Source organism: Centropristis striata, chromosome 11 (genome assembly GCF_030273125.1).
Source record: "Centropristis striata isolate RG_2023a ecotype Rhode Island chromosome 11, C.striata_1.0, whole genome shotgun sequence".
In the NCBI taxonomy this organism is placed as follows: domain Eukaryota; kingdom Metazoa; phylum Chordata; class Actinopteri; order Perciformes; family Serranidae; genus Centropristis; species Centropristis striata.
Genome location: NC_081527.1, coordinates 34,767,678 through 34,780,607, shown reverse-complemented (window position 1 = coordinate 34,780,607; position 12,930 = coordinate 34,767,678). Strand labels below are relative to the sequence as shown.

Sequence of the window (12,930 nt, the reverse complement as noted above, 5' to 3'; positions counted from 1 at the left end):
AATGAGAAACATAGTTAAAAGTTAAAAATGTTTAACATCCACAAACTGCTTGGACAGATTCATTCTTAAGTTGATGTACGAGTGATTTAGGAAATCTTGCAGCATTGACCAATATTGTGATATTTGAAGTTTCCTCTGAGGCACAAACACAGATCACAAGCAGTCCAGACCTGCTGCCAGAGGCATGTGCAGTTTTTGACTAATTCATTGTATATGTCATTATTTTAAAGTGATTTTAAGTTTGTAAATCCTTTAGAATTTATAAATTATGAAATAACAGATAGTTAAGATGATAACATGAGGCCCACTGTTATATATTTTGCATATGCTGGTTTTATTTTTTGTTTGCTGTACTGTCATCAGTCGAGCTGCAACTGTATTTTACTTTGAGTAGTTGAAAACTTCCATATTTGCTTGCTCTTTTGTAAAACTCAAGCAAAATATTGATGTATTTTTGTATGAAAATGTAAGAAATTGGAAGGAAACATCAAGAATTTCTAATGTGTTGAGTTCATTATTGCCAATACAACAAAAGTTGGTAACCTAACTTTTAGTTTTCAACGCATTCATTAAACATTCATTTGCTTAAAAAAATGAACAAAGTACCATAAATATAAAATATAACATAAATACATAATGTTACTGATAATATTTTATGACATAACTTTTTTTCCCGATGGTACAAATGGAGCAAAGAGATCCGTCTCGCATGTTCATTTGGATTAGGAAATAAACTCACAACATGGAGAACAGGTTAAACAGCTTTTCATTGTGCAGCAGGCAGAATATTTTCCATCCAAATGTTTAAAAGAGTGTTTTTGCAGCAGTTATGTTTTTCGAGAAACTAGTCGGCTTCGCTCTGTGGCTCGCATGTAAAGCTAATACATGTGAGGCAAGAACCGGTGCTAACACAGCTCCCTCCTGCTGCAGTTTGTGAGACTTTTTTCAGTTTCTGTAGAGACTCAGAGATCCAACTTCCATGTCTTGGTTTCCATTTTGATTATTTTACATTCTATATTTAATTGCTAAGTGTGTAACCTGTTCAGAAACAGTCTAACCATCTCGTAAGAGTTGTTTACAGTATCACACAACACATGAAAGTGTAACTCCTTAGTTCCCAGTGGAGAGAAGGTGAAGGCGATAATACATTACACAACGCCGCGAGGCCTCGCAGCTTAGAGCCCACACAGGAATTACACAGACATAAATGTTGAAATACATTTCATCTCATTTGCTGATGCTAGCTGTTGTGACATTGGCAGTGAAGTAGGTGGAGGCAGGGTGCATGTGTTCGCGCCACATAGCTCCACATAAACCGATTGCATCCCCAGATTTATCCCCAAGGTGTTTTTAGGACATCCTGGGAGCTAATGGAGGCTAATAGGCTTAGCACTTAGGGTGTATTGTCCGGGATGCTTACAGGCAAGGTTTGCTGAGGGTAAAACTCTAAACGTGCGGATTACCTCCAACACATCCCTTTAAAGTGCTGTATAGCCAGGACTTAGCTAATAGGATCCTGGGGGGAGCAGGGGCCTGGGAAGGTGGAGTGGGGGTTGGACGGGCCAGCAGGGCGGTCTCAGGCAGGTCAGCAGATGTAGCTAGCAGACTGTTGCAGGGCTAATAGGCGGATTACAGCCCTCAGATTAGATTCAGCTTCAGAGGGAACTTGAGGGACTGCGGATAAAGCTCGGATCGTGTGGCAGCATTTCTCTGGGGGAGGGGACGGCACAGAGAACGTGTTACATGTGTGCCACGTTCACAAACGTATCAATCAATTCTGATCAGTAATAAAGCGCGAGGAGCTGCTGAACTATTATGCAGATTCAGATTTCAAACAGGAGCATATTGCACACGCTGGCCCCCGGATTAGCAGGACGGGATTATTGTCGTTTACAGTATCATATTTTGTAATGGGATTTCTGCAGCGTAGAAGGCTAATTGAAGGTGTTTAAGTCGATTGTGCTTGTTTACACAAGCTGCTGGCTCAGCCAAGAACAATGTGGCCATTTGGAGTGTGTATGTTAATGTGTGTCATGTTGTTACTACACTTGTGAGGACCAAGTGTTCTGGCAAGGATAGAAAAATTAGAGAATCTTACACATTAGGGCAGTTTCTGCTGGTCTTCACATTTTAAGGGGTGAGTGTTGGGATTTGGATTTAGGTGTTCAATTTAAGGTTAGGATTAGGTTTACATTACGGGTTAAGGTTGGTTTAAGATTAATGCTTATAGCAAGGGTGGAGGGAAGAGATGAGAGGAAGGATCAAAGGTTAGGGAATGTTTTTGGTAGTTTATTCAAGTTTATATATATATATATGTATATATATATATATATATATATAATTTTGTCTGTTCTAATCTAGATAAAGATGTTTCATTGTCACAGCTCTGAATACTATTTATTAAACATAATATTATATTGAGTAATTAATACATAAAAACACCACAAAATAAGGTTGCTAACCTGGCATGTGACATTATCTGAAAATAAAATAATAATAATAATAATAATTATTATTATTATTAATAATAATAATAATAATAATAACAATAATAATAATAATCTATGCTGAAATCAAGTTTAATTGGTGGAATAAATATGTTTTGCTTGTGTTTTCTTACTCATTTAATGATGATGTCTTGAAGCAATATTTGTTTGTGTATTTGTAAGATATTTTAGTGAGAATAAATATTCCTCTTTTGGAGAAATACAGTTTTTCTCAGTTGCTTTGGTGCATTTCTCACATCGCTCTGTACATTTGCACAACAGTTAGTTCAGCCTCCACAACATTTAGTCATTTGTACTCATTATAGTAGCAGTTTCTCCTTTCAACAAATTGCAAATGCTTTTGGACATGCATCAATTGATTTCATACAACTCTGCTGTTTTATAACATTATCATTTGCTTATGTCAAGTCAAAACTAACTATACTTGTGAATGCTGGATAGTCATTCCATATAAAACCAATAGTCCTCATTTCATTGCTTGAGTCATTACATACAAAAATGTTGAACTAGGTGTCAAAATCTGTCAAGCAAATTTTATATCTTATATATATATCTTTTTTTTCCGGAATATGTCTCCTAAATTGAATAATTTATCTCAGGTGAACCTCAGCTTTCACTGATGAGAAGGGCTGTGTGACGCATTAGTTGCAACTAATGATAAGCCACTTCTCTACAATCACTCAGAGCTGAACCCAGAAACACATAAACACTTTACAACATACATGAACCATCAGGACATAGTGTGGGCCATTTCTACAATACTGTGACACAGAAATGGAAGGTCAGCCTCATGGAAGCGGGGTGAGGGTGCAGGGAGGAAGGAGATGACATGTGATGACATCACAGCAGAGTCCTGCAGAGGGTGGATTCTCCACTCGAGGAGAAACTTTCCTCGCTGCATTGCCAGAGATGATATTGGCTGTGATGTAGAGGAAACTATGTGCCAGACAGAGAGGAACATCTGGATGTGCATGAATTACATATTAATACAATACTATGTATGTTGTATGTTCAGTTCCGTTATGTGCTGCAATATTGTTTACAGTTGTGCACAGCTCTACCCAAAGGGAGTTTATGTTTGTTGTAAATAAGGGTGTTTTTTTCTTTTGCACAATGCTGTGAACAAATTAGAATTGCAAAGAGCATATGCAGTAAATATATGAAACATACATATTCAGCGTGTTGTACTCGGTTACCTCACAAAATACAGTAATGTGTAACTTTACTGTAGTTTTCAAATGGCTGTGTAAATAGTATATTGTGCTGTCTTGAGCATTTTCAGGTAGCGTCACCAAGATCTGACATTTCCAGAGTAAACTGTCATAATGAAAACATGACAGAGACATTTGACTATCTTGTTCATAAACATGGTGTCAGGACTTTTCATCTTGATGTCTCTGACACTTTCATTGACATGAATACTTGCTTTTGAGGAATGAGCTATGATCCATTTTGAGCGAGTGACACACTTCTGCAGGTTATCAACTAGGTTTTGCAGTTTGTACTAATTGTTTTGAGAAATGCATTAACTGTTGTGAAAATGTAAATAGCAATGTGAGAAATGCAGCAAAGCGACTGAGAAAAACTGTAATGTGGTACCACAAAATTTAGTTACCATCATCAGTTTCTTTAGTGTGTAGATATTTGCTGCCCCCTTGTGGCAGTAATAAAAAATTACAAAGTGGAGACGTTCATCCAATTTATATAGATATATATCATGCTGTGTTACAGATTAAGTGCCACATGTTTAACCCTGTTTTTAAACTTTTGCAGCATTCAGGTGGAGGTCAAAGGTCGTGTGTGTGTCATGACCCCAAGGGAGCAGCTGAGGAAGATGACAGCGCTAGGAGAGCAGGGAGCTTTGGATGAGAAGCACTGGTACCGCCTGGTCAACGGCATGTCAGCTGGAGGTGAGAAATGGGGAAAAAACAAACAATGGAGACAAAGTAGCAAAATAACATCAGAAATATAGAAGCTGCTAAAATCAAACATAAATAAATGACTCCATTAATACATTTATATGCCATTAAATATCCAAAAATAATATTAGAATGGCATGTAGGCATTATCTAACTGATAAAATGTGACATGAATTGATCATTCTGGTTTTTTTGTTTTTTATTATTTATTAACCTTTGTATTAATCTACTTATTTATTTTCTTTTTTCTTTTTCTTTTTAATTTATTTATATATTTTTTATTTTCATTCATTTCTAATTAAATGTTACATATATTTATTCTTGCATTTATTTCCCCTTTGTTAAACACATTTTAAATGTTTTTATTAATTTTTCAATGTATGTATTTTTTAAAATCTTTTTATTTGTGTATTATTTTACCTTCACCCCCCTCCTCCCCCCCCCCCCCCCCCATTTATTTTCCCAAACTTATTTACTTGTGTATTAGTTTTTAAAAAATATATTTTTATCCATTTCTAATGCGTTTCTGCTTCATTATGCAAATAAGTGAAGACCGTAGACAATCTCGATAATGTGTATGCATTTTTTTTAAAATTACCTATTTCTGACACTGATCTAAATTGTCTGGATTTCCAATGTGGAGCTCCAAACATTTTGAACCAACTTTGTGACCTCGTCTGCCATGTATTGATTTTAGTGTATTGTTAGCTGCTCAGTACCTGCACTCTCCATCTTCCAGAGTCAGAGCACGTCTCAGGTATTGTGGTTTAAACTGAATTCTCGGTGACCTGTGGTGCTTTTTCTCGTCTTGCAGAGCTGAGGCAGAGGCAAGAGCTGATAATGAGGAACCAGATGGCCATGGCTCCACAGATCCTCGCCCAGGGGCAGCAGAGGTTACAGGGGGTCCCGGCGCAGTTCGAGCCTCGCTTCATGGAGAGGTCTGTACCTGAATTCACTCTTAAAACTGAAAGCAGGGCTCTCTGGTGAAGGGCACCTCTGAGAATTGCCCCTGCTACAATGGCTGCTTGAGGAAACATATGATGCACATTTCTGAATGATGAAAATGTTTCTATTGCAACAGAAAAATCAGTTTTTACAGCTGATTATCTGTCCCTGTTATATCATGTCTAGATTAATGATTTTTCATGCTTTTCCTCCATCAGAGAGATGGTTCCGCCCTCTGAGATGGTAGCTTCTGAGGCCAGACAGCAGATGCACATGGGACCACACCTGGGTCCACCTCTACCGCCTCACGCCAACGTCATGCCTGGGAGAGGTTTCCCCGGAGCAGGTGAGCACAGACTGATGTCATACCCAGTGGTGGAAAGTTTCGTTTCGTTTCGTATCTGTTTATTTCGGTCAATACATGTCATCAAAACAAACCAGAAAAAACAAAAACAAAACATTGATCAAAGTAAACAACATGTAAACAGAGAGAGAAAATTGATAATAGACATTTGGACCGAAAAGGCTGAAGCAGCTTATTACGCCTACCCTGTTACAACTCAAGTAAATTTAAAATTTAGAAATGTACAATCTGTTATTTATCAACAAAAAAAAAAAAAATAAGCAGTCACAAAAGAGAGAAAAGAAAGAAGCTTATTACTCATTACTCTAACTTATATAAATTAATCATCCTATTTTTAAGTATTTTTTTGAATAAGTTAATGGTATTGCAAGTTTTCAAGTCTTTCTCCAATTTGTTCCATAAATTAACAGCTGTTACCGTGGTGCGTGCTGATTTGGTGTTGGTTCTGGTTTTTAACTTTTTAAATATACACTCCCCTCTGAAATTATAATGGCTTTGTCTTAGATTGAACATTTTCTGAATACAGTCAGGCAGCATGTTGTTGTTAATTTTGAACATAAACTGGGCTGTTTTGAAATCCACCAGTTCATTGAATTTGAATTCATTTAAATTAATAAATAATTGATTGGTTGGATGCTTATAATTGACTTTGTTTATAAGTAACTAAGTACTTTTACTCAAGTACTGTACTTAAGTACAATTTTGAGGTACTTGTACTTTACTTGAGTATTTACATTTTATGTCACTTTATACTTCTACTTCACTACATTTTGAGGCAAATATTGTACTTTTTACTCCACTACATTTAGCTGACAGCTTTAGTTACTTTACAGGTTGAGGTTTAACATAAAAAAACACTAAATTTAGGTGATTAGACATTTTTTAAAATAAACCTCATAACAGAATATTAAGTAGTCAATATGAGCCCTACCTTGAGAAAATTAAAACGCTGTATACATGAATGCATCATTAATAATAATATGATATAATATTTGGAATATATAAAATAATCTGAGCGGCTCCATTCTGCATAACGAGTACTTTTACTTTGATACTTTAAGTACATTTTGATGCTGATACTTTTGTACTTTCACTTAAGTACATTTTGAATGCAGGACTTTTGTAGTGGAGTAATTTCACAGTGTGGTATTAGTACTTTTACTTAAGTAAGAGATCTGAATACTTTTTCCACCTCTGGTCATACCTGAGAGAATCTGCAGTGAGTCTGTATCATCTTAAGGAATGTGAGGAACGTTAACAGCTCGTCTCTGTTTTTGTTTTTCTCAGCTGGCTATGGCTTCCTGCCCTCCGAGCCCATGGAAACAGTGGCCCGACGTCAGGAGTTCATTCACAAGCAAAACATTGCCAGGTAGAGTGTTCAGAGAATCATCAGCACCTCACAGATTTATTCCTCCTACACAAAGAATAAAACTGAGACATTTGAGACATTGTCAGATTTACATTTAACCCTTGTGCATCCTTTTAAAAAACTTACTTTTGTTACTTTAGAGAAAAATGTCTGCATCAAAAAACTGCTGTAAAATGATATATGATAATAAGTTTTCACTCACAAGGGATTTGCTGTGGTGTATTGGTGCATAAGTACAAACAAATTACTAAAATATAGATATAGATATAGACAGTCTATGACATAGATTAAGACAAATACTGCGATTTAGAAAAACAGAAGCTTAAAAAGAAAATATGAAGAATACAGAAAGTTACATATTTTTAAAAATATATTAAAAAGAATATACACAGTAGAAATGTATGTACAAATATAATTTGATTATTTTTCTTTATTATTATTATCATTATTATTATTATTATTATTATTATTATTATTATTATTATTATTTTTATCTAGGATAGTAGTTCTAGTGACCTAGAACGTTGATTTTGATGCATTTTTATTTAAATGTTTTGTCCCACTTGTTACCTGTTACCCTCCAGTACTAAAACTGCTATAAAATATAAATTTTTGAATGTTAATATGATTTTCTACCTTCATGGAGTTATATTTTTTTTTCCAACATCCGTGCTGAATAGAACTACCAAATATGCATGTATTTTCAAAATTTTAAATGTCTCAATCTGGTAAATAATGAAAATTACAATTCTGAAGCCAGGGCTGGAGATTTAAAGCCTGATATGACAATATGTGTGATTTTGGTTGTGACAATTGTGGTTTTATTGGGATTAATGGGAACATTTTTGTCTTTAATTTTGCTACATTAGGCTTGTTATAGGAGTTAAGTATCAACTTCCAAATGAATGTACCCTTGTCAAAATATATGCCCCAAGCATTACCATGGTCAAGTTAAATATCACAAAAAAAAGCAAAAATGTATAATAATGTGGCTCCATCGTCATTGTTTCACAGACTTATCTAATATTTGTGTGTGCTCCTTCAGAATGGAAATGAACGCCATCCTGCACCAGAAGGAGCTGGAGAACCACCAGAAGGGACTGATGGGAATGGATAATCCCATGTCGTACCCTTCCAACCACATGGCATTCAGAGGTCGTCAGCGCATGCCAGACGGCCACGACGTCTTCGTCCACCGTCCCACCCTGGACGAACTGCACTCCAACAGCATCCTCATGTCAGCCAGCCCGTACCCGCCAATCAGCACGCTGCACAGAGAGAGGGGGCGCAGGGCCGGCAGGAGGCCCACCGCTCACAAGAGCACAGAGAGCCATGTGTCCAACCTGAAGGGCCAGACTGAAGATAAAAGTGTAGAGCAGAGCCCGGGAGCCACGTCAGGGGAGGAGAAAGAGGTGGAGGCGAAGGGGGACATGGGAGAGGAGTGTGCCACCAGCAAGACACTCCATCAAGTAAAAATAGACTCTGAACTCGCTGCAGGAAGCAGGAAGAACTACAAAGAGGGCGAGCCGGGGCTGCGTAAAGGCTGTGTGAACAGCCAGGATGGGTCAGACGTGGCCAACAGCGGCACAAATGATAAAGACATATCCAGCCAGTGTTCAGCTTTCCAGGAGAAGTTCATGTATCCATCTGCTGGTGGAGCACTCACGGGCATGCCTTACATGTTCCCAGTCCCTGGAAATGGTTTCCTTCCACCTGGTGAGTTTCTAAAGACACATTACAACTTATTCTTCAGCAAATTTATTTGAAGGGGACTTATTGCTATTCTTCTTTTGGTTAAAGGAAGATCCGTGGTTACTGTCTACTATGGGCCTGGTTTGCCGTACTGGCTGCTCCTTTAACTGCTGCTGCTTAAAGTCTCTGATGTTACAATGCCAAATGTTCATATTAAATGTGGCCAAAGTTTTAAATAATGTGGTGAACATATTTAAAAGTGATCCCTGTGAGGAAAAGCCTCAGATTTCTGACAGTTCTGAACACTCTGTTTCCATCAGTTTTTTCTACTTGGCTCAAGCTGACTTCAATTGATGATGGATTTCTATATATGGTCATCTGCTCCTGGGATATTACTGCAGTATTTACCTACACTGCTTCATGTAGCTGCATGCTAACATCAGGGAGACTTGGTTGCCAATATTTGACATGCCGATGATTTTTCATGGCACAATCATTCCTCCACCTGCAATAATAGAGGGTTGGCCTACAGAAGTGTGGAGAGCATAGATGTGGAAAACCTGGAAACACTGACCAATCAAAGCAGACTGGGCTTTATGGAATGGGCTTAAAGAGACAGGCACTAAAATCGGATATTTCAGACAGTGGGTGGATGAAGGTGCAGCAGAAATGAGCAGTATGAGAAAAATAGTAAAGTGTTTTTTGAACATTAAAACTTGGAGACATGCTAGTATAAAACCAACGGTCCTCTTTTATGTGTACACTGTAAAACCCAATGTTGCTTGTTTCTTATCATAACTATTTTTCCTTTTCAATACAACAAAGATTTGTGCAAAAAGTAATTTTAACTTAAAATATTAAGTCAAATAGCAAGATTCATTTGAGTAAACTCCATTGTCTTTGTTGTCTTGACATATAATTCTTTCGCAGCATGGTCACTAAAAAATTTAAGTTGAAACAACAAGTTGGATTTACAGTGTATTACAGTGTATACTCCAACTAACAAACTTGTCATTATTTGTTCCAGGTCCACCGAGTCTCTTCCTTAATGGTGACGAGGTATCTGAAGACGTCAGGAAGTGGACAGTGAATGATGTTTACAACTTTATTAACAGCATACCTACATGTTCAGAATATGCTCAGGTTGGTTTCTACACTTTTCTGTACCTTTATTTATTATTTATTCTTTCTTCTGTGTCTCTGCTGTGCTAACATTGAGTGATTTCACTCTGCAGACGTTCAAGGACCACATGATTGACGGAGAGACGCTGCCTCTCCTGTCAGAGGAGCATCTACTGGACACACTGGGGCTCAAACTGGGACCAGCTCTCAAGATCCGCTCACAGGCAAGAAACACAGACTTTGACTGAGCCCTGAACATGAACAAATAAAGCTCACAGAATCAGTGACTAAAAATCACAATAAAACATTAAAAATAAATCAATTAAAGACAGTAGAATAATGTTAAATCCATATGTCGAATAGGGGTGTCACAATATACAGTTATTACCAATAACCATGCTATTTTAAATATCAAATATAGACATTATGTTACTAATAAACATATGATAGTATTTTGTAAATAATCCAGCACTTCCTAAATCACTTGTTTCTTTCTGTTATGGCTTTCTTTTGTAGTTAGACTCTCTCTCCACCTCCATATTTAAAGTGTAAACCATTTGACAAAAAGAAACAAAAGAAACAATAAACAAAATTAAATATGAATTTGATCGATAGCATTATGATTTTCTATATATTTTATAGAATTTTCTGTAGATGTTGCAATAATACTGTTAACAGGAATTCTTTTGAAACTATTGTAAAAATCTGTTATCATGACAGCTGTACTGTGGAAAAAGACCTGCAGAAAAACATAATAGTGTTTGGATTGTTCAATCCAATCCAATCCCCTTTATTTGTATAGCACATTTAACCCTCCTGTTATGTTGCGGGTCAAATTGACCCATTTCAAAGTTTAAAAAATAATCTAAAAAAACAGTTAACTGTATTTTTTCATAAAAAGTAAAATTTAAAAAATTAAGAATCAATGTCATGTAAAACTATTGTATTCTATATGTAGGTATTTCCAATGTACATAAAAAAAAGTTTTAACATGCTTTTTTTAATGAAAAAGTGAATTATCCTCATTGAACCATGATCTGTGAAAGGTAAAGAACACCACTGCACTAAATATTGACTGAGATGGTTAGTAATGGAGTTAATGGTGAAATATAAACAATGTTTATTGGGATTTTTTTAGTTCCTGACAATTTTGGAAGATTAAATATGCTCCAAGTCAAATTGACCCACGAACATTATTGCTGCAATTATTCCTGAGAAACGAACATAACATGAGGGTTAAACAACACAAATGTCTCCAAAGTGCTGTACATAAAATCAACAATAAAACAAACAATTCCATATACCAATCAGCAATAAATCTAAAATGATGCCATAAATAAAACAATACAATCAAACAGATAAACATAGTAAAATAAAATAAAAGACGCAGTTAAAAGTAGTAAAAGAAATAAAAGAAATAAAAGACACAGAGGACCACAAAACTCATGCAGTGTTAAAAAGCCAAGGAATAAAAATGGGTTGCACAGGTGTTGATAACTGTGACCTCCCCGTGCAGCAGAGGTGGAAAAAGTATTCAGATCTCTTACTTAAGTAAAAGTACCAATACCACACTGTGAAATTACTCCACTACAAGTAAAAGTCCTGCATTCAAAATGTACTTAAGTGAAAGTACAAAAGTATCAGCATCAAAATGTACTTAAAGTTTCAAAGTAAAAGTACTCGTTATGCAGAATGGAGCCGCTCAGATTATTTTATATATTCCAAATATTATATTAGATTATTATTAATGATGCATTCATGTATACAGCGTTTTAATTTTCTCAAGGTAGGGCTCATATTGACTACTTAATATTCTGTTATGAGGTTTATTTTAAAAATTGTCTAATCACCTAAATTTAGTGTTTTTTTTATGTTAAACCTCAACCTGTAAAGTAACTAAAGCTGTCAGCTAAATGTAGTGGAGTAAAAAGTACAATATTTGCCTCAAAATGTAGTGAAGTAGAAGTATAAAGTGACATAAAATGGAAATACTCAAGTAAAGTACAAGTACCTCAAAATTGTACTTAAGTACAGTACTTGAGTAAAAGTACTTAGTTACTTTCCACCACTGCCGTGCAGCACCTCCATAACTCCTTGAAACAGCATGTCTAAATGTATAAACCCTCTGTATTCCACTCCAGGTGTCCAGGCGTCTGGGCAACATGCTGTACATGATGAACCTGCCGATCAGCACTTCCGCCCTGCAGGCCACTCCCGAGAAGCCTGCGGACCGCTCATCAGATATCGGCTCCCCTGTTAACTGCAACAGCGAGGAGATGTTGGCGAGTCCAAGAGACCCTGATGTCCTCAAATCAACAGAGCACCTGCACGACACAGAAAACAATTCTCCTCCGTCTGCCAGCAGTGAAACAGCCTGATCAGAACTGATAACGTGGACCAGACCGGGCCCTGTCTGCACCTGCACGGCTCTACCTGAACTCCACTGTGGTGGATATGTTTACATAATGATTAACTGGATTGAAGAAGCTTTTTTTACCATTTGCTACCTGGACATTTAATGCACAGGTTCACATTATAGCCCAGGTGTCTGCTAAATATTTGTATTTTACATATATGTGTGCATATATTTTTAACAGTCGGGTGAAACAGATGAGTTATGAGATGATAAGAAGGTCCAATATAATTGTTCTTTTCTTCTTCTTTTTTTATTACAGGCCTCTAAATGTCTGATTGTAGCTTTAAACTTATTTTGTAAGCTGCTAAGTGTCATTTTTCCTGTAGGCTGTCATAAGGGCCATAGAAATAATATGGGAATGGTTTTCTAATCAAAGAATGAAATTTGAGATGTTTGGATGTTTGATAACCTTTTGTGTTTGCTGGATTGTAAATAAAGTGTTTTTCTACGTAGAAAACCTGTATTATCTGTCTGTTGTGGGAAGAAAAAAGGTGAATATCAAGACTCACATATTATAAGAAAAACCTATACCTGTAGAGATCCCTTTAAGGCCAATATGGATGAGAAAAAAAGGAAATTAAGAAGGGGACATTCTT

General features: G+C 36.4%; 1 protein-coding gene across 1 annotated transcript; it reads left to right on the top strand.

Annotated features, from left to right (window-relative positions):
* The first annotated feature begins 4,224 nt into the window (after window positions 1–4,224).
* On the top strand, window positions 4,225–12,762 carry samd7 (sterile alpha motif domain containing 7). Its single transcript, XM_059344142.1, has 8 exons — window positions 4,225–4,417; window positions 5,241–5,364; window positions 5,590–5,717; window positions 7,023–7,104; window positions 8,150–8,820; window positions 9,824–9,939; window positions 10,032–10,142; window positions 12,060–12,762. Exons 1-8 carry the CDS (start codon window positions 4,225–4,227, stop codon window positions 12,294–12,296), a joined length of 1,662 nt encoding a protein of 553 aa, XP_059200125.1. The 3' UTR covers window positions 12,297–12,762.
* Window positions 12,763–12,930: the final 168 nt, after the last annotated feature.